General features: G+C 42.2%; 1 protein-coding gene across 1 annotated transcript; it reads left to right on the plus strand.

Annotated features, from left to right (window-relative positions):
- Positions 1-279: 279 nt before the first annotated feature.
- Positions 280-12,314, plus strand: LOC108798631 (vomeronasal type-2 receptor 116-like). The gene is made up of 7 exons (XM_018570396.1): positions 280-313; positions 3,162-3,237; positions 3,879-4,170; positions 6,539-6,701; positions 7,095-7,264; positions 10,676-10,799; positions 11,419-12,314. Exons 1-7 carry the CDS (start codon positions 280-282, stop codon positions 12,312-12,314), a joined length of 1,755 nt encoding a protein of 584 aa, XP_018425898.1.
- Positions 12,315-22,430: the final 10,116 nt, after the last annotated feature.

Below are 22,430 nucleotides of genomic sequence, written 5' to 3' on the forward strand. Positions count from 1 at the left end.
ACTAAATACAGAGAAATATAATGTAAAACTGTAAAAAGTGTGTGAAGCATGCAAGTCTATAAAAGTAAAACTTCAAATACATTTATCAGTATGGGCCCACCCGGCCCCCCAACACGAGGGCAGAGGAGGTCCACTCCGAGCAGCCTAGTAGGGCACCCCGGAGGGGGACAGTCCCGCCCCAAAGGTAGGAGCGACCCCATCCCCCCCCATGCGCCACGCAGACACAAAAAGATCCACGTGTCTGCGGCTGCGTCCGGATGCCTCGTAAAGTAGGAGGCGATGTCCCGGGTAGATGATGAAACAGGGCCGCCGGGTGAGACTTTGTCGTCGGGCATAGGGGGTCAAAAATCCGTTCGCTGTGCTGAAAAGTCAGTTTTAGGGAGCCCCGGTGTAGCAGAGCTCGCGGCTGCACGTCTTCACACCACCATGGTTGGCCACGCCCCCCCTTGCCGTATATTTTAGGGTGTCTTTGAGTCCTCAGTTTCTTTGGCTTGGGACTAATGGTAGAAAAGTTCAGATTTAATTTATTTTTTCCAAAATTCCAACTGAAAAGTAAACCATCTTATTTCACATGTATAACTTTTCTGGTCACAGTGACAACAAATATACATCTTCTGCAGTCCTGGTAATTTCTTAGGCCTTACAGTTTCAGCTAGGGATGCACCGATACCGGTTTTTCAGTATCGAGTACGAGTACCGATATTTTTTTTCCGGTACTCGATACCGAGTACCGGTGCAAATATAACACGAATATCAGGAAGTCAGGCGGCGGATCATGACCCGTCACCTGGCTTCCTGATTGCCTAGCAAAAGACCAATCAGGTAGCCAAGTGGCGAGTCATGAGGTGCCGTCTGGCTTCCTGATTTGTCAGGAAGCCAGGCTACCTAGCAACAAGTGAAGCCGGTTTCCTAGCCAAAAGCTGGACAGCACTTCATGACCCATCTACCTGCTTCCTGATTGGATAGGAAGCCGGCATCACTTGTTCCTAGGCATCCTGGCTTCATGAGGTGCCGTCCGGCTGCCTAGCAACAAGTGAAGCCGGCTTCCTAACCAATCAATAGGCTGGACGGCACTTCATGACCCGCCTACCATCTTTCTGACTGGATAGAAAGCCGGCTTCACTTGTTCCCAGGCAGCCTGGCTTCCTGGCCAATCAGGATGCCGGGAGGTGGGTCATTACGTGCCACCTGGCTTCCTGATTGGTGAGGAAGCCAGGCTGCTTAGCAACATGTTAAGTCGGCTTCCTAGCCAATCAGGAAGCTGGAAGGAGGGTCATAACCCACTGCACTCCTTCCGGATTGTAAAGGAAGTCAGCTCCATGCTCCCTCGGCACTGGCAGTCAGAGGGAGATCTCCCTTTGACCGGAAGTTCCGGTATCTGAGGTAATTATTGGTGGCATTTGAGTGAATGCTCGCCCAAATACTCGGTATCGGCACTGGTACCAATACTGGTATCGGTATTGGTGCAATCCTAGTTTCAGCCAATAAAACTTTAATCTCACGCTTATGCCTTACTTGCCATAAAAAAAAACACCATGATCATCATTATCAAGAAGGAGGGGTTGAAGTGACACCAAGAAATTACATTCCAGTGTCACCTCCACCCGCCATAAACAAATGGGTATGGATAAGATGCCATTTTAAACCCAGCCACTTGTTCTTCTATACTTCTTCTCATCCAGTCAAACACAGTTCAGGGTACATTTTTGTAACTCAGCTGGAAGCATCCACACTTTATCCAAACATGCTTTGTGCCGAAGTATAATGTTGCCAAGCTGTCAGTGTAACCCTTGAAATCCCATCTCATGGCCTTATTCATTAAACCCCATGTGTGATGATCCTGGCCATCACATTGACATTACACATTATAATAAAAATATTTGGACACTACTCCAGATTATTGAATTCATGTTTTCCAGTGAGAGGGTACACTTTACAAAGGGATTTTGGACCATTTGGGGCTTTCAACCTTGTGGCAACAGTTTTGGGAAGGCCCTTTTCTGCTCCAGCTTTACTTTGCCCCTGAACACAAAACCAGCTACAGATATAGCTCAAAGACATAGTTTTAAGAATTTACTGTGGAGAAAATCAAGTAGCCTCGACTAAAGCCCTGACCTTAGCCATATTGAAGATCTTTGGGATGATTTGAAATGTGAATTGCAAGCCAGGTCAGTTTGTCCAACCTGAATGGGCACAGATCTCTTAGAAAACCTTCCCAGAAGAATGGAAAGCACATACATGGGTGGAGGAGGACAACTCCATATTAATGGTCATAGCTATAGAATGGGATATATAGCAAGCTCATATAGGTGTGATAGTCAGGTGTCCAGAAACTTTTAGCCATATGCTGTAAGGTGTGGTGAAAGCATTAGAGCTTCAAGGTCATTTTGGGTGCCAAAGATATTCCACTTCCTCCTCCACATACAGAACTTATTGCACACACAGTACAGCGACACTACTCCTATTCCCTCCTTTGGCATGAGTTTAGTTCAAGGAGGAAGGGGGAAGGTTTTGAACAATTATATTGACCATAAAGGCAATCTTATAGAGTCCTTATAGGCATACAATACATTTGGCATGTATGTTGTTAGTACAATGAATGTTCCAATACTGACATATTTTCAGAATTACGCCTACTAAGAGTGCTCTTCTACTCTGTCCTGGGGTCGCTGTGGGTAAAGGACTGAAGTGATAATAACTGGGAGTGTACAATGCAAAAGGATTAGAGACTCTGCAATGGGCCAGAACACTAAAGGCTCAATTCTACAGGAGAAAGATGAGTTAAAAGAAGGAACAAAAAATTTAAAGAACAACTCTGGGTAAATTAGCCCTTGCCTGACCACTAGACTGGATCCCACAGCCTCTCTGCCCCTCCGCTCCGGTGGTGAAATGTCCCTTGACATTCTCATGTCTAATACACTGTATTAGCAGTGATGACTCATGGGTCATTAAAAAGCTGAAGCGGAGGGGGAGAGAGGCAGTGCGTCGGTCTAGCAGCCAGGCAGGCTCAAGGATGGGGTGATTGTATCATTTTTATTTTAGACTCTGGATCAAAACAAGAATTTAACCCTTACAGTGCAGGGGTAGCACCACTGCAAGGGTTAATTTGTCATTTGCCCAGAGTTGTTCTTCAATTACTTGTTATTTTGGTATTTTGCAAGCCCCACAGCATTACAACCTAGGTGCCAAGGTGGAGGAGTTCTCGTTCACTTCATCTCTGCTGATTGGCTGCAGAAGGTGGAAAATATTTTTCTAAGTCAGAGGGTATGGTAGGGAAAGCTTGAAGCATATGCCCACATGGAAGCTAATGGGATGTGGATCATACATAAATCTGTTTGCTGCAAATTGGCCCAATTCGTCATGAACTATGCTTAGAGCAGATTGAATATCTCATCCCTTGTGGAATTCCAACCAACAGAGGCCATCTAGGCAATTAGGATTTATGAATTATTTAATTTTGTTTTCATTGATATATATTAAACAAATTTCAATAAGCAAGTTTTCTAATCCAACTTGTTTAAAACTCTTTCTAATGATCCTCCAATGTCTCTACCCACTCAACCCACACAGGTTTTTTTCCCAGCCTTGGAATACCACAATGTATAGGGCAACACTAATACCCTTTTTTTATCAATGTACTTTCCTTTACTGGTTTACAGTAACAAATATTCTTTTGTTGTATTTTTTATCTTGCTCACATCATGTTTTGATTAGATGCAGCTAAGAAAAAGTTGATCCTTAGGCTGGTGGCACATGTTTTGCTTCCATTTCAATCTTGTGTTAGGAATCATAATCTAGTTGTACATTATTTGCAAAATACTTATAGAAGAGTTTATTATAGATTTTTGTCGCATACAAAACAAGTTGTCTCTCTTCAGACATCCTCACAGGTATCTGAGACATCTTCTGGCCTTCATATTTGCTATAGAGGAAATTAACAATAGAACAGACCTGCTGCCGAACATCACGTTGGGATTCCAGGTTTATGATACATGTAACCGGGAACATGAAGCTGTACAGAGTGTTCTGGATGTCTTATCCGGGTCAGAGGATCCAATTCCAAACGTTGATTGTCATAAGAAGAGTACAGTCTTTGGGTTCTTAGGTCACAGGACCATTTCCTCATCTTTGGCATCAGCAGCATTGACGGGGGTCTATCAGTATCCTCAGGTAATGTGAATAACACAGGTCTAGAACAATAGACTGAATATTCTAAAAGATTGTATTGTGATTTTTCATTTATATTAGTTAATCATTAAAGGAGAACTATGAGATGAGTGATTTCCACTCACCTCATAGTTCTAGCCGACCTGTAACAATGAGACTGTCACTGGTCGGCTCAGTAGATCGGGAGGTGAGCGAACACATACCAGGTTCGCTCACCTCTCGATCCTGTTACGGCTCTCTGCCATGACAGGGGGAGGGGCTGGATTCCCCTCTCCCCGCTCCGATCTGCCAGCGCTGACTGGCGGAACAGACGGGGGAGGGGGCGGGTCCAACTGGCTCTGCCTCTAGATAGGCAGAGCCAGCTGTCACTCACGCAGCTGGGCGGATCCCGTCATCTAAGTCGGGATCCGCTCCGGCTCTCCTTTAACACGAACCCATACTTTTCCCATGCAGAGAAAAGTAACAGGTCCAATTTAAATTCCCCCCAACCCTAATGTTACATACTCATCTATTTTTCTCCCCTGTCACTGGGAATGAAGAGAGGAAGCCCTGTGTAATCTTTTAGTCAATCTAGTCAGAGCTTACACACGGTGAGAACTCTCTGCACCACCAGGTGACAATGATGGTTCCTGAGTGGACAGTCACCAAGAACTAGCAACTGTGAACTAGTATGTTGCGCTTGGTTGAAATCTCTTACGTGCGATTTTGTTTCAATATTTCATTGTGATAATGTAATCTTTAAAACACATAAGTGATTTATATCATAGAGTGAAATAAAGAATTAAATATATAATAAATAAACATGCAAGTGAATAATACCAATTAATAAACCTTATCTCATCTTATAATTATTTGATCTCTACTACATGATGGTATTAGTGAAAACAGCACATGTATAATCGGAATGTCACCCGTGTAAATATATGTGATAATTATGTGAATCACTATAAACGATATAAATATAACAAGGTTATATAACAGAGGAAGAAATTATTATTAGATGAACGGCAGAGTCCAACAAAAAATATATATATAACGGCCAAATGACGGACCTCTCGTTGCCGATGGTCCGCACCCTCCAGGTGTAATTGGGGAGTCCAACCAAGAGAGTGGAGAAAAGTAGAAGCCACAAAAAAGAGAGATATCTAAGTGCAGATAGCAAAAAGACCTTTATTTGAATTAAAAATGATTACACTTACAGGAATCCGTAAGCATAACAGCGTGCAAGTGTAAAGGACACTCAACCTCTGAATCTTTTTTACCGTGTCAGCGAGGGGACAGTCAAATCCCTTGATGCATTTCGTCCAAAGGACTTTTGAAAAAGTCGGTGACACGGTGAAAAAGATCCAGAGGTTGAGTGTCCTTTACACTTGCACGCTGTTATGCTTATGGATTCCTGTAAGTGTAATCATTTTTAATTCAAATAAAGGTCTTTTTGCTATCTGCACTTAGATATCTCTCTTTTTTGTGGCTTCTACTTTTCTCCACTCTCTTGGTTGGACTCCCCAATTACACCTGGAGGGTGCGGACCATCGGCAACGAGAGGGAGAGCAAGCTGTATGCAGGAGAGGAAACAGAGGCTGAAAATAGGAGCTCCGTGGATCCGTCGACTGAAGATAAAGTAACAGATACTTGGTTATTTTCAACGTACCATCATTAATTTTCGCAGTTTGATTCCAAGAACTTGATTCCTCCCATAAGCACACTCCGAACTGAGATATTGTATAAATAGGACAAACTGACCTCGGGAAATTGTATGCCTAAAATAATCCCACTCTATTAGGGTGGATAGATAGCGGTCTTTTCATTTGGCCGTTATATATATATTTTTTGTTGGACTCTGCCGTTCATCTAATAATTTCTTCCTCTGTTATATAACCTTGTTATATTTATATCGTTTATAGTGATTCACATAATTATCACATATATTTACACGGGTGACATTCAGATTATACATGTGCTGTTTTCACTAATACCATCATGTAGTAGAGATCAAATAATTATAAGATGAGATAAGGTTTATTAATTGGTATTATTCACTTGCATGTTTATTTAGTATATATTTAATTCTTTATTTCACTCTATGATATAAATCACATGTGTTTTAAAGATTACATTATCACAATGAAATATTGAAACAAAATCGCACGTAAGAGATTTCAACCAAGCGCAACATACTAGTTCACATCTGATCACACTGATACACATTGTTGCAGCTGGTACTTTAATTTAATTTTATTCACCTTCCTAGCGCAGTCAATTTTGGATAAAAAGAACCAGCAACTGTTTGTGTCTAGTCTAAGAGGAGAAATTTTGCCCAGACTGTTGCTTTGATGACTTTGAATGATATTTAATGTTTTTGTTATTACAGATCAGCTACGGCGCAATGAATCCAAGCTTCTATAGTAAGTTCCAGTTTCCCTCATTCGATAGCACAGTCCCTGATGTGAAGGATCAATTTATAGCCATCATCCTCTTACTGAAACATTTTGGCTGGAATTGGGTGGGCATTGTGTCTTTAGATAATGAGGATGGTCAGAAGGTCAATACAGAGCTGAAAACTCTTCTGATACAAAACAAGATTTGTGTTGAGTTTGCTGTCACTCTACCTGACCATTATTATATTGAGAGAAGTGAAAAAGCTTATCGCAGACTTTCACAATTAACTTGCAGCATTGTAATACTGTATGGAAATGCAAAGACTATTAGTCTAATCAATGTGGTTAGCGCTATTTCATCTTTAAGGAAGATCTTTGTATTGTTCTGAGCTTTCCACATACATAAAAACATTGATTATGTGATTGCTCTTAATGGTTCTCTGCTGGTCGATTTACACAGAGGGAATATTCCAGGACTGAAGGATTATCTTCTTGATATCAACCCTGAGAAATATCCTGATAACCCCATGATTCTCGATGCTTGGATAGATGAATTTTCTTGTGTGCCTGAATCTATTGAGAAAGAGTCTTATGATAAAGCATGCAGAGAGTCTTATAGTTTCCGTTCCGTGGATCCCTCTCGTTATGATGTGGAACATTTTCGCTACACTTTCAGCGTGTACTCTGCAGTTTATGCACTGGCATACGCCCTACATGATGTATATTTACACAAGAAGGTCATTGAGACTAGTACCCAAAATTGCAGAAAGGCATCATGGCACACTCACAAAACCAGCATGTAAAACAACTTGTCTCACCACTAAGGATAATGACAGAGGTTTGGATACACGTCTTTCTGGGGTTTCTCAGCTGCCATTAGGATGTGCGGGATCCCTTGTGTGTTTCTGTGCCTTTAAGGAGGTTGGGCGTCCTCCTGACAAACCTGCACCCAATTTGATATCTTCTGCCCCCATGTGCTCCAAGATGGAGACTCTCATAGTTTAGAGTTAGGACCGCACTATAAGAGGTGCCTTGGCGCGGCAGTGCGGCTTACACATCCTCAGCAGAAGACGTGTATCCAAACCTCTGTCATTATCCTTAGTGGTGAGACATGTTGTTTTACATGCTGGTTTTGTGAGTGTGCCATGATTCCTTTCTGCTGTTTTACTGTTCAAAGCCCATTTCGTGTGCACCTTACTGTATAACTGGTAACAAATTGTTGAGTGCGTTTGTCGTTTGTTTTGCTAGAACCCAAAATTGCCACCTATGGCAGGTACAAGGAATATGCTTGGGTAACATAACACAGAATGTGAATTTAAAATAACTTTGTAATCCTATGCTCCTCAGTGCCATCTAGTGGCGTTAGTGCCATGCGAACATTGATAAATCAGTCCCTTAAAGTGTGAGAACCATTCAGTGCAGTGATATTCTGAATCTAAGATGGCATGATGATAGGGCAGGTCCGTGACAGCCTGGGCTCAGAGTAAATGGGTTGATTTGAGGCCGGCCATCATTCAACTCAGAAGACTGGTAATATCCAGTTGTTTAAAGAAAGTACTGCATGGGACAGCTCTAGATTAGAGGTATATATTGCAGAAAACTGCATTTTATTTGTACTAACGCTGACCTCTGCATTTTTACATAAAAACGCAAAAAGTAAATATCCTTGAGCTCTCAGACAGATACCAAAATGTGAAATAGAGTTGTGAACAAGAAAGCAACCCGACTGTCCCTGGTCAGATTCTGGAGCATTAATGATTATCATTCTCTGTGTTTCCATTGTTTAAGAATGCATTTTTTAATTTCCAGTGCACTAGGGAATGGTATAACCCCTGTTATGTTTTTTTTTTTCTGCCTTTTATGTTGTAGTCAGCAGATGTCCTTTCACTTCCAGTCTTGTAGACCCAACTGGGAGTAAGAGGAATCCCTCCAAAGGGTGCACACCTCCCATCTTAGATAGTTGTCACTGAAACAAGTGTGCCCATTGGAAGAGTTCCTTTCTATTCCTGTTCAGGTCACAACAATCTCAGATTTCCTCCCACTTTCTGTCTTGGTGACCATTGTCAATAGAGATGATCATTTCCCCAGTGAGGACACAGACACCATTAAAACCATGAGAAGGGTTTCTAATCTTTCTCCACTTCATCCAAAACTAAGAAAAATGTTTTGGTTTTTCGGTTCACTGGAACCCCTAAATATGCATATTTTTGCCCATGTTAAAGAGTCCATCTACTTCCTAGTGATTCCAGATATGTAGTTTTCAGGATTGGTGGATTGGCACTGTTCAACTATAGCCCTGGTTCTCAACCTGCAGCCAGAGGGACACATGTGACCATTTGGTACTTGTAGAGTGGCCTTTAAACTCCAGCAGTCTGCAGAGGGAGAGGGACTATAGGCTTGTAATGGGGTAGTCAAAGTAATCTCTACTAGCCTCATATAACACGTCTACAGTCTCTCTCTGTCTTCTAAATCATTTCTCTATTCTTCAAACAAACCTGTAGCTTTTCCACAGTCTCTGACCAGCATTTCCTCGAAGTTGTCTTCACTCTCTGACAGTCCAGCTTTACATACAGTATACTGAACATTATGTGCAGCCTTTTGGTTACAGCTCAGGCCGTCTAAATCTTGCAAGTAAGCAACCATTGCACTTTGCATTCAGACCGGCACTTTTTGAGTGCAGAAGCTTCAGATGCTGGATGACGTACTAACAAAAATGAGGAGAAGGATCTACCACCAAACCTATGTGATCACACCACTAAAACACAATAATAACTTCTGAGATTTAAACAAAATGGTGTAATATGTTCAGGTTTCATTGCCATATATATCCCAACATAACAGACACAGTTCCGAGTCCAGTGTGACTATTATGGGATTGTGTAGAGATGTCACCAGCACACCAAAATCCTTTTAGGATAGCAAAATATTCATGTTTTGAAGATTTCTTGTCATACATTTAACCCTGTACGTATTGTCTGTTTTGTCTTTGAATTACTGCAACCCTTAATACAGTGTTACATGCATGTATGACAAGAAATCTTCAATAAAGGAACATTTGTGCTATCCTAAAAGGATTTTGGTGTGCTGGTGACTTCTCGACATGATTGCTGATATTTGCGGCGCCATCCGCAGTCACTGCGAGCACCCCACCATTACAAGGGATATTCGGTAAGGAGTGCGACAAGGAAAGTAAGTATTATGGGATTGTGACAGAAGGCAACTAAACACAGGAAAGTCAAAGCACTAAGATCTGAATTAGAACACAGATAAACAAAATAGCAGTCAGCAAATGTGTAATAAACAGGAGTCTTCACACATTTCAACTGCTTGATAATAAAGTTTGCTATGCTTCATCTTTGCGTAGAAACGTTGGGTCTCCATTCCACCTGTTAGCACAGAATTGTTTATTTCCTATCATAAAATCTCCCCCGATGAGATTACACACAAATTATGATGATTATGACTGACAAGGAACACCATTGAGGCTTGCTCACACCAAGTCCGGAGCAGATCTGCACACGTTTCTGCACAAGCATGCATATGCGTTTGAACAGGTTGTTAATGCATTTTAGATGCGTTTCAATTCCAGAACTGGTGTGAGCTAGAGCCCAAAATACCATTAGAATACATTGGATGCATTTTTGATGCATTCTGAAAATGTTCTGCTCTGCATCTGCTCCGGACTTGATGTGAACAAGCCCTTAGTGGAGTTTTGTTTTAATGGCCACACCATTATGACACACGTCTCAGGTTAACTTGAAAAGTAAAACCTTTTTTGGATGTTTTGGAGTCATGGGTATGGAGAAGGCCGGAGAAGTGAACAGACTAGGCCAAAATTCAGCTCACTTTCCAGTTCAGCTATGTTGTCCTAGATTGTTCACTTCTCCAGCCTTCTCCAAACTCTTCACCCTTTTGTGAATGGCCCCCTTAGTTATAGAATGTGCTCAGCACTAAGAATGAAGTTTAGTATAAATACATACTAGAAACATGCGGTCTTCACTTGTAGGTTTAACGCTTTCCAAAAGGTTCTTTATACATTTAGTCAATCTTGGTTCCATTGGTGATCATTATTAAAATAAAATCTGAAATATTAATCAAAATATATTATAGTAACTGGATTTTGTCTTCAGACTCCACGTTCTCTGTGCTCCGAGAGCTGCCTCCCCGGATACCAAAAACTTCAACATGAAGGAGGACAACCGTGCTGTCACCACTGTGTGCCCTGCCCGGAGAATGAGATCACCAATAAGAACAGTTGGTACCTTTTAATGATCTGCTAATACTGGCTGGATTGGGTGACACAGAGTGGGTGAGTCTGCAGCAGGTAGCGCAGCAAAATATATATTTGTTTTACTTTTTTCATGCTGCTTGGGGACTTTTAAGTAAAAACAAAAAAAAAACGTGTCCAAAATCGGTCTTTAAGTTTTAGTATAAAGGTTACGTTTTGTTCTCATGAATTAATGCCAGAATATACAATATATCCATCTTGAAGAGAATGATATAATTCTGATGGCCTGGGTTCTTAATTTGTGTTATTTTACTTAAATGAGAAAGGTCTACATAGAAATTTTTATGCCCATCAAATCAGCGATTCCTCCTGATTTGGTCATCACTAGTCACCAGTTGCTTGGCTGTTAGTCATCTCCTTCTCTTCATTTCGTTCTTGGTTTACATCTCTGTCGATCACATGATGCAATAAATCATTTACTGACCCTAGCTCTATGCAAGCTATATATAACACAATATCAGACTTCAAGTTGTGACTTGTTCTTCTCTAATCCCTCATTGTGTCTTTGAAATTATAGCGATATCAGATAAATGTACACCTCCTGAAACTGTACTCAAATCATGAGAACTTTCTCTTCACTTTCAGACATGGAAAGGTGTTATAAGTGTCCGGAGGATCAATGGCCCAATGAGAGAAGAGACACCTGTATGCAAAGAACAATTGATTTCCTGTCTTATGGAGATACATTGGGAGTTTCTCTTATGTTTATGGCTCTATTATTCTGTTTTGGAACTATTATCATGTTTGGGATATTTGTGAAACACAAAGACACTCCAATAGTAAAAGCCAATAACCGGACCTTCAGCTTCATCTTTCTCATCTCACTGATCCTGTCCTTTCTTTGTCCTCTGCTCTTCATTGGACGTCCCACAAAGATCTTCTGTCTTCTCCGACAAGCTTTTTTTGGGACAATTTTCTCTGTTGCAGTTTCTTCGGTTCTGGCTAAAACAGTTACTGTTGTTCTAGCTTTTAATGTCACCAGACCTAACAGTATTAACAAGTGGATGAAAAAACAATTCTCTGTTTTCCTCCTGATTATCTGCTCTTCTGGACAGCTTGTGATCTGTGTCTTCTGGTTTGTCTTTTCCCCACCATTCCAAGAGTATGACACCCAAGTGGAGGTGGGGAAGATGATATTACAGTGTAACGAGGGCTCTGTCACTGCTTTCTACATTCTGATTGGCTACATGGGATGTCTGGCTGTGTTCAGCTTTATTGTAGCATTTTTAGCCAGGAAACTCCCAGACACATTCAATGAAGCTCAGTACATCACATTCAGCATGCTGGTCTTCTGCAGTGTTTGGATCTCCTTCATCCCAGCCTACCTCAGCACCAAAGGGAGATACATGGTGGCTGTGGAGGTCTTGTTCTCCAGTGCTGGACTCCTGGGCTGCATCTTCATTCCCAAATGTTACATCATTCTGATGAGACCGGAGTTGAATGCGAAGGCGACTGTAGCCCAAAGAAAAGCTCTTCAGTAAAAAAAAAAAAATACTTTTTGGCATCAAACGTAATGCTGTGACACATGGAATATAAATTGTAGCAAAATAAATAGCTTTTCTTCAGAACGTAAAGTTTGGTAAAAGCAGTTGGTTATTGATTAAAAATAAAGAAACTACAACTGAAATGAGATATAAAATACAAACAAAAGAAAACAACAGTCGATAAAAGTCACTCAGGATAAATATATGATCAATGACTCTTCTCTCTCCATTTTGCTTCAATTGGGGTTTCATTCAGTGACAGCATGTTGGAAAGAAAACAGCTTGTGGTGTGTTCCCATAGTGCTCTGATTATCCTTTTTCATGGGGAACCCTTTGTTATATCTTAATTTGTAAAACATATGTATCATATATCAGAATAAAATGTGCTTCTATTAAAGTTACCCGTGATTATGTCGTAATATTCTTTGTGGACTAAAGGTCAAGAACATGGTAGCATACACTATGATATTCAATTATCTTTGAATGAGGAATATACCGCTGACTTTATTGTTATTGTTATTATTAGTACAGTATATCTTTGCAAAAAAAACATACTTAGAACATCTATGCAATGCTTGCACATTTTAAAATGCTGCAAGCACTGGCGGAACTACCAGGGTCGCAGCGGTCGCGATCGAGACCGGGCCCTGGCGATCCACCTGTTGGGGGGGGCCCACAGAGGAAGGAGAGGGCCCGCACACAATCAGAATGATTGGCCTGCTATGCCCGATGCATAGCCTCGGCTGCCGACTTCCTCCCTCTCTCCTCCCTCCGCTCTGCAGGCACTGACAGTGCTAGCTCTGCAACTGAGAGCCCCGGAGGACCCCGAAAGAAGGAGGGGGAGGGGTCTAGGAGCGGTGTCAGGCAGAGGGGGAGAGAGAGGACCTGGACACAAAGGGGGTGACCTGTCAGCAGCCCTAACCCTGCACTCTATCCACCTGAGACCCTGCAGAGCCCTGCTCAGACTGCCGCAGGCCTGGCGAGACCTCCTGCAGCTTTGGTGAGACCACCGGCAGCCCTGGTGAGATCAGCCCTGGTGAGATTGGGCGCTCACCAAGTAGTGGAACGCCAGGTCCCAGTCGCAAATGCAACTCTGGTCGTTCCACCACTTGGGGGTGCCCGGACAGGAGGAAAATGGCCCTGTTAACCGCCTCAGCTCCCAGCATGCAGCAGGCCAACTCTCCGCAGCTCCTTCCCATGGCAGTGGGGGGGTTGGGGGGCCCCCCATGGTTTCTTGCACTGGGGCCCTGAAGTTTCTAGTTATGCCTCTGGCTGCAAGTACAGATACATACCTGTTGATCTGCACAAATCTTGCATGCTCCTAACTTCCTGTTTGATCTGACAACATACGGCTTCTTCTGGTCTAAAATGATAAATACACCATGTTCTTATAATGTATATAATGTTCTTATGAAAACTGGTGGCTGACTGCTTTGCGGCATGATAGTCTGTACTCGATTGGGAAGGCATTCCTCCAGACTTCATAGTGTGTCTGGGGGAATTTGTGCCTATTCAGCCAAAAGAGCATTTGTGAGGTCAGGTTCTGATGTTGGAGGAGAAGACCCGGCTCACAATCGGTGTTCCAATTCATGTCAAAGGTATTCATTAGGGTTGAGGTCAGGGCTCTTTGCAGGACATTTATATTCCTTCATACTGAACAAGTCAAATCATGTCTTTATGGAATTGGCTTTGTGCACAGTGGGAACAATCATGCTGAAACAGAAACTAAACCAAACCAAACTATTGCTGCAAGATTGACAGCTTGCTATGGTCTATAATCATTTGTATACTGTAGCATTAACAATACCCTTCAATGGAAACATCTGAAAATCATTTGGTGAAGATGTCCACATACTTTGGCCATATCCTACAATATATGTATTTACAGGTAACCGTTAAACAGAAGGAAAGTGGATATACAATATAAATTAAGGGTTTTTAATGCGATTTAGTGGGTGGATTCGGTCTGCAGAATATCCAGTCTTGCTGTCCCGATGGCCATTGATTGTCAACTCATACATTCTCCTTCATTCATACGATGTGATGTGGAATGCCTCCCTGGACCCAGCCATAGAGAGGTTCTGAGCAGTGACATCACAGGTAATCAAAAATCATGGATATCCGCAGGACAATTCCTTTAGAATTCCAACTCTTGAAGTCACTAGTGAGGGACAGCAACATGGGACGAGTGGAGTATCTCTGGTCTGGAGTAAGTAACATTGGATGGGAGGGGAATGTATTGCCACTAAATACCAGTGTGTACACATATTCATTAAGCACCAATGCAAAAGTGTTCTTACCACTGATTGTCAATGCAAATTTTTTCTTGCCAATGAACACCAACAAAAATATATTTTTGCCGCTGAGAGTCAATGCAAAGTTATTGTTTCCACAAATTATTTATACAGCAAAACACAACCATCATTTCCACATATAAATGCTATTATTATTTTTTCATATATTTATTATTATATGTACAACTACATTTTCTATAGTAACCATGCTGATTTATTGTGAGCAGTAGGTCTGACAATTATTTTGAGGGATCTCTGAGAGCCTAAAGGATAAGTTCATCTTTTGCAAAAATTAAAGAAATGCATAATGAATAATATATATTAAAAAACGCATTTCTTTAATATTTGCATTGAAGCCTGGAAAACATTGCAAAGTGAACACTCGATCACAGCTGCTAAGCTCAGGCTTCTGCACATTTTCAAACTGGCAGAGCTCGTAGAGAGGTACAGAGTTTCAGTTAAGAGAGATGGGGGGAAGGGCAGCTGGACTTCATACTGCATTAAATCACCTCATATGGCGTCCAGCCGTGCTCGCTCTAGGTAGAGCTGCCCATTTTGCCGCCTCTATCTAGAGCGAGGACGGCTGGACGCCGTATGAGGTGATTTTTCTAATCGTTGCTGGCTGCAATTGTATTTGGCTGCAATTGCAGGGGCAGAACATCACCCAACAATACAGAGTCCCTAAACAAGGACCTTTATTTCACCATCACCAGCTCTTATTTTCTAGAAAGCTACCAGTTAAAAAAAGACTTTCCAAGTGATATGATCATATTAAAGCTCATATAAGATTGTATTGCTTGGGTTTACATTTACTTTAACATACTATACATGAGTTCTTTCAATTGCAGTTCTAGTGTACATTGTCTTACGTGCTCTGCCTGTGATTACAGATTTCTACTGCCAAAAATCCTTTTAAAGACCAATGTCTGCAGCTGATTGATAGCCAGCTCTTCAATTGTCACCAAGTAAGCTACTTGTTTCTATTAACTGTTCCTTTTCCTTCCTTAGGCATGGTTTGGTAAAAATTGTCTAGCAGCAGCACAGTACATTTATGTCACCAGGTAAGAGCACATGCTGAGAAAGGACAGTACATACATGTCACCAGGTAAGAGCACAAGCTGAGAAAGGACAGTGCATACATGTCACCAGGTAAGAGCAGAAGCTGAGAAAGGACAGTGCATACATGTCACCAGGTAAGAGCACAAGCTGAGAAAGGACAGTACATACACGTCACCAGGTAAGAGCACAAGCTGAGGCAGGACAGTACATACATGTCACCAGGTAAGAGCACAAGCAGAGGCAGGACAGTACATACATGTCACCAGGTAAGAGCACAAGCTGAGAAAGGACAGTACATACATGTCACCAGGTAAGAGCACAAGCAGAGGCAGGACAGTACATAAGCTGTTCAAATAGGCAATAATGTATGAACACAAAGATGCAAGTCTTGGTGGGTTATTCATTAATGAGTACAAGCATTAAGCCGAACCTTTGGCTTAATCCTTCAGCTCGCTTCGGCTGCAGGAAGCCTCTGGTTCAGCCGAACCGAAGGTCTGCTGTACGGACTATTTACAATATTCACAATAGCCCATAAAGCAGCTGAAGGCAGCAGAGGAGCGGAATGCATAAGCTTTGGCTCGGCTGAACTGAACATACAGCCGAAGCGGGGAGAACCATCTGCCGAAGCAGAACGTTCTCCCGGCAAAATGTAAACAAATTTTAAAAAAACAGCATGGGGTCCCCCTCCCAAACCATACCAGACCCTTCAGGTCTGGTATGAATGTTAGGGGGGGCCCCTAGTTAAAAATTTGGAAAAAATGCATGGGGTTCCCCCCAAAAGCCCGCCGGCCCAACCCGAACACCTGCACCTGTCAAAATGAACAATTTGACTAGTGTGTGCTTAGATTTCCCATGTTTCCCAACTGAATTCATATAACCCTTCCCTGCTTGGAGCAGCCGGCTCCAACTCATAGCCTGCAGCCTAACTTTGAGCTTGGGTTCCCCACCCCGTTCGACCCTCCATTCCATGATAGCACCCCCCACATCCATGAAATAAAAATCCTTATACAGTACATAATTTTTTTGCAGGTGCTTCGATCCAGTCCAGTAATGTCACAGGCCCTCCTTCACCATCTTCTTCTGAAAGTAGGCACACCCTAAAGTGTGAAGCCTTGTTGCCCTGAGCCCACAGAAGAGAGTTGAATGGTGCTGGGTATCATTCAATCCTGTAGAGCTGGTTATTTATAAGAGCTGCTGGGGAATACAATTTTTGTGTGTCATTGCACAAGCTGGAATTGGGCTTTAACATCTTTAAGCTGAAACTTCCTCATTGCTGGCTGCACCTGTGCAGTAAACCCTCATAGACTTGTTTATGGTCAGATTGACAAGACAACCCTATATAAGGGTATGCGGGCTTGCTGGTGTGGCTAGCTGTTAGAAATATTTATTTCTATTTTTATTATCCCTACAATTCTTCACATCTCTATTTTTGTATTATATTGCTTGGGATTGTTATTGTTTTACCTAAGTATTTTCTAAATTGAGAAGACATTGATTGTATTTAATTTATTATCCCAATTTATAACATTTTACCATATTTTAGCATCTGATGAAGGGGGCGTGACCCCGGAAACGCATCATCACACATCACACAGTCTCCTGCTGACACATAGACATGGCTGTGCAGCTTTCATAGACTTCTCCTTGGGTCCATGGACTTAATTTTTATACTTTTTATACTTCTATCATGAATTTTGTGAGTATGTTTTATATTTACCTTCTATCCTGATCTTAATAAATTTGTCTGCACCAGGAAAGGCGCCCCTTGTTTGTGTTTTTTCCCTAGATTTACAGTCTCCCTGGCTGATTTGGGGCAGCATCCTACAGACAAACATTTTTTTAAACGTGTTTTTAAACGTGTTTTTTATTTACTCATTCACCAATTTTTAATTCAATCATCAACTTCCAAACAGACTTTGATTCTAATTTTATTCATGTGTACATTGGTTTGTACTGGTTGAGCAGTCCTCTCTGGCGCTTTTTTGTTTTTTTCTATATTTTAGCATCTGTTTTTATTCATTACTTAAAAGTTTCTCTTTTGGCTACAGTCACCTTCACATTCAGCTCCGGTCTCATCAGAATGATGTAACATTTGGGAATGAAGATGCAGCCCAGGAGTCCAGCACTGGAGGACAAGATGGCGAAGACCTCCACAGCCACCATGTATCTCCCTTTGGTGCTGAGGTAGGCTGGGATGAAGGAGATCCAAACACTGCAGAAGACCAGCATGCTGAATGTGATGTACTGAGCTTCATTGAACGTGTCGGGAAGTTTCCTGGCTAAAAATGCTACAATAAAGCTGAACACAGCAAGACATCCCGTGTAGCCAATCAGAATGTAGAAAGCAGTGACAGAGCCCTCGTTACACTGTAATATTATCTTCCCTGTCTCTACTTGGGTGTTATACTCTGGGAATGGTGGGGAAAAGACAAACCAGAAGACACAGATCACAAGCTGCCCAGAAGAGCAGATAATTAGGAGGAAAACAGAGAATTGTTTTCTCATCCACTTGTTAATACTGTTAGGTCTGGTGACATTAAAAGCCAGAACAACAGTAACTGTTTTAGCCAGAACCGAAGAAACTGCAACAGAGAAAATTGTCCCAAAAACAGCTTGTCGGAGAAGACAGGAGATCTTTGTGGGGCGTCCGATGAAGAGCAGAGGACAAAGAAAGGACAGGATCAGTGAGATGAGAAGGATGAAGCTGAGGGTCCGGTTATTGGCTTTTACTAGTGGAGTGTCTTTGTGTTTCACAAATATCCCAAACATGATAATAGTTCCAAAACAGAATAATAGAGCCATAAACATAAGAGTAACTCCCAATGTATCTCCATAAGACAGGAAATCAATTGTTCTTTGTATACAGCTGTCTCTTCTCTCATTGGGCCATTGATCCTCCGGACACTTATAACACCTTTCCATGTCTGAAAGAGAAGAAAAATTTATCATGTTTTGAGCACAGTTTCAGGAGGTGTACATTTATCTGATATCGCTATCATTTCAAAGACACAATGAGGGATTAGAGAAGAACAAGTCATAACTTGAAGTCTGATATTATGTTATATATAGCTTGCATAGAGCTGGGGTCAGTAAATGATTTATTGCCTCATGTGATTGATAGAAAAGTAGATGAAACACAAGATAGGACAATGGGATTTGTGTAACTCCCATCCATGCTTTGATTTTCTGGGGACTTCCCAGTTTGTCTGCAACTTAAAAGTAAAAAAAAACAACCGATTTTACAGGCTGAGATTGTATCAGGTAGTGGTGACCTGCGGTGGATCCTCATGCATCCTTTTCTTCCAAACCTTGTGTGTGTCTTCTTGTCTTTTTCCACAGCCAGTTAGATTGATTCATTTATAATTGGACAACATCTCCATAGCAATGATTGCAGGATCCTGACCGTTGTCGTCCTTTTTTGCACCAGAGCTGAATGCTTTCTCACAATATTTCTCACGGCCATCACTGGTTACAATCATAGCATATTGGGGGTTGCTGTCCCCCAGTCCTAGTTCCACACTACGGTCATTGGTATTCATCACTCTCCCATAGAGGGCATCTGGCACTTGCCAGTGTTCCTTACTAAATGTCATTTCCTGACTAACAGGATGTCCCTAATGGGTTTCCCAACATACAGGCAGCTGTTGCACTCTTTTAGGGTTCAATCAGCAATCAGCCTTTTCACCCAGCGGCAGGGAAGAGATCCCTGAGCACCAGTCATCTTCATTATGCCTGTGGACAGCTGAGACTAATTAAAGTGGACCATTTCTATTAGTTTACAATATACCACTTATATAAGATGGTGACAAGCCAAGCAGATACAGCCTTGTCTGACCCCTGAGGCTGCAAGTTGCCCCCTCTGGCGCTGTGCCCGTGTCCTTCTCCCATCATTCCAGGTGCCCTTTCTCCCCTGCCACTCTTTTTATGCACTTATTGTCCCGCGCCGCCATCTTTGTTTTGTTCATCTTCAGGAGCAGGACAATGCCTTAAAGTTTTTTTGCAACCAGGCCCCTGATGATGAGCCTTCAGGGGCCTTCCAGAGCTGTGTGATGCCTCAGCTGATACCTCCTGAGATATGTAATGTGATGTCAGTGTCTCAGGAGGATGCAGGAGGAGACTTCATGTCATTCTTGATTTTAAAAAAAAGTGATTAGAGACTTTTAAAAAAAAAACAAAATATGTACTTTTTATGTTGTAGAGGGGGGAGGATTGGAATGGTGGAAAGTGAAATTCTGCTTTAATGAGGTCTGGCTACCAGGTAAGATGTGTACCTAGAACCCCAATTCCCAAAAAGTTGGGACGCTGTGTAAAATCTACATAAAAACAGAATACAATGATTGGCAAATCTCATAATCACATATTTCATTATATGTCATTATATTCATATGTCATTTTTCACAACAGAATGTAGAAAACATATCAAGTGTTTAAACTGAAAAAATGGACCATTTTAAGAAACATATTAGATCAGCCGTCTCAAATGCCCATGGTCCGAATGCGGCCCGCAAGCTGGTAATATGTGGCCCGCAGCCAGCTCACATGCCAGGTACGCAGTCACAGACCGCGTACCTGCTTTGCGGGAGCAGCTACATGGTCTCTGTCGGGTGCAGACCACAAGCTGCTCCTCTGTGCCGCCACTCGGATCCTTTCGGCCCACGCTCTGAAATCCTTCACTGAACGTTGGCTGAAAAGGATCGATAAGTAAGGTCTGCAATACCTGCCAATCAATCACCAGGCACCGTGCCTCCTCACAGCCTCCTACCTGCCTCCTAAAAGGTAAGCAGGAGAGGGGGCTCTATATTTTTTATATGCGCAGGAGTAGTATTTTTCATGTGTGGGGGGGGGGGGGGGGTGTGGGTAAAGGGGGGGGGGGGGGGGTATTATTTTATTTTTGCAGGATTAGTATTTTCTTATGTGTATGGGGGAAGTTTATTATATTATATGTGCAGGGGTAGTATTTTTTATGTGCATGGGTGGGGGGTAATTTTTTATTTGTGCAGGGGTAGAATTTGTTTTATGTGTGTCTTTACCCCTGTATCTTTAAGTGCGATTAGGGATTCCTGCGTCAGGAAGTGTTTTTCCTGCAGCAGGAATGCCTAATCTTATGTTTACAAGCGGCAACTGTCACACATTCAAGTTAAGGATCAGGTGACAGCTGCTACATGTAAACGCCAGCACACATCATGTAATGGTATGTGATATGATTACATGAGGTTAGGAATCAATCACTCTCCCTGAGCGCATCGATTGTGCATCCAGGGAGAGTGTTTTCTAATCGCATGTGATCATATCACATACCATTACATGATGTGTGCTGGCGTTTACATGTAGCAGCTGTCACCTGATCCTTAACTTGAATGTGTGACAGCTGCCGCTTGTAAACGCCAGATTAGGGATTCCTGCTGCAGGAAAATGCAAGTTCCTGAGGCGGGAATCCCTAATCGCATCTAAGCCTACAGATATGAATAAGGCCTTATTGTGTTTGTTTTGGGGTCCATTGTACCATACCAGATATAGTTACATTTTATTTTAAAGTATGAAATTTGGCAAGCAATCCCCATGGGAGAAAAAAAATTGTCAAGTAGCCCCGAGTGAATTGAGTTTGAGACTCCTGCATTAGATAATGTTAAAATTGATGGCAGCAACATATCTCAAAAAATTTGGGAGAGGGCCGTGTTTATCATTCCCTCTACTTTTGACAACACTGTAAACGTCCGAGAAAGGAGGAGATCAGTTGCTGGACTTTGAGAGGAATGTTGTCCCATTCCTGCCAGATATAGGATTCTAACTGCTCAACAGTCTTGAGTCTACTTTGTCGTATTTTTCGTTTCAAGGTGTGCCAAATATTTTCAATGGGAGAAAGGTCTGGATTGCAAACTGGCCTATTATGCACTCAAACTCTTCTACTACAAAGCCATGATTTTGTCATAGATACAGTATGCAGTTTAGCTTTTTCCTGCTGAAATATTCAAGGCCTTCCCTGAAAAAGATGTCATCTGGATGGGAGCATACAGTATGCTGCTCTAAAACCTGGATATATCTTTCAGCATTGATGGTGCCTTTCCAGATGTGCAAGCTACCCATTCCATATGTATTCATGCTCCCCCATACCATCAGAGATGCAGGCTTTTGAACTGAGCACTGATAACAGACAGGAAGATACCTCACCTCTTTAGTCTGGAGGACATGACGCCCATGTGTAAGGAACTGGATCTGAACCCAGGGCCTCTGCTGTAGCTGGCAGTGGTTCTACGTGCTGAGCTACCTTAGAACCTTGGATAGCTCATTGCCTGATCTCTTGTGTAATCCTCAGTTAAACCTAGTTTCTGCTGAACTCCTTGCTCTTCCCTTGAACTTCCTATTTAAGCCACGCCTCTGCACTTCCTGTTTGCCAAATTATTGTTCTCCTGCCAATATCTTGCTTCCTTGCTCTTCCTGTGATACAATCCGTTCATACTGCTACCCGTGTACCAACCTTTGGCTGCTGATTCACCAACTACTCTCATCGTCTTCCACGTCATACCTGATACCTTTGGCTACTGACCTCGGCTTGATCTCTGACTACACTTCTGCCTGCTCCTATACTACTACCGTCTGCTTGTGTACCGAACTCGGCCTGTTATAACATGAATTTGCCTGCTGCTTCAGCTACTGGACTTCGAGCCTGATCCCAGATTGTGACACCATGAATGCAAAACAAATGTCAAATTTCGATTCGTCTGACCACAGAACAGTTTTTCACTTTGTGACAGATCACTTT

The sequence above is a fragment of the Nanorana parkeri genome, unplaced genomic scaffold, assembly GCF_000935625.1.
Source record: "Nanorana parkeri isolate BGI_ZX_2015 unplaced genomic scaffold, ASM93562v1 scaffold1529, whole genome shotgun sequence".
NCBI classification, from domain to species: Eukaryota; Metazoa; Chordata; class Amphibia; order Anura; family Dicroglossidae; genus Nanorana; species Nanorana parkeri.

Bases quoted from the DNA above. Each gene is read 5' to 3' on its own strand.
- LOC108798631 (XM_018570396.1), top strand. From the start codon at position 280: ATGTCCCGGGTAGATGATGAAACAGGGCCGCCGG. The intron at 3,238-3,878 runs GTGGAAAATATT...GTCTCTCTTCAG, and splicing joins CTGCTGATTGGCTGCAGAAG to ACATCCTCACAGGTATCTGA. The intron at 6,702-7,094 runs GTCAGAAGGTCA...ATGCTTGGATAG, and splicing joins GTCTTTAGATAATGAGGATG to ATGAATTTTCTTGTGTGCCT.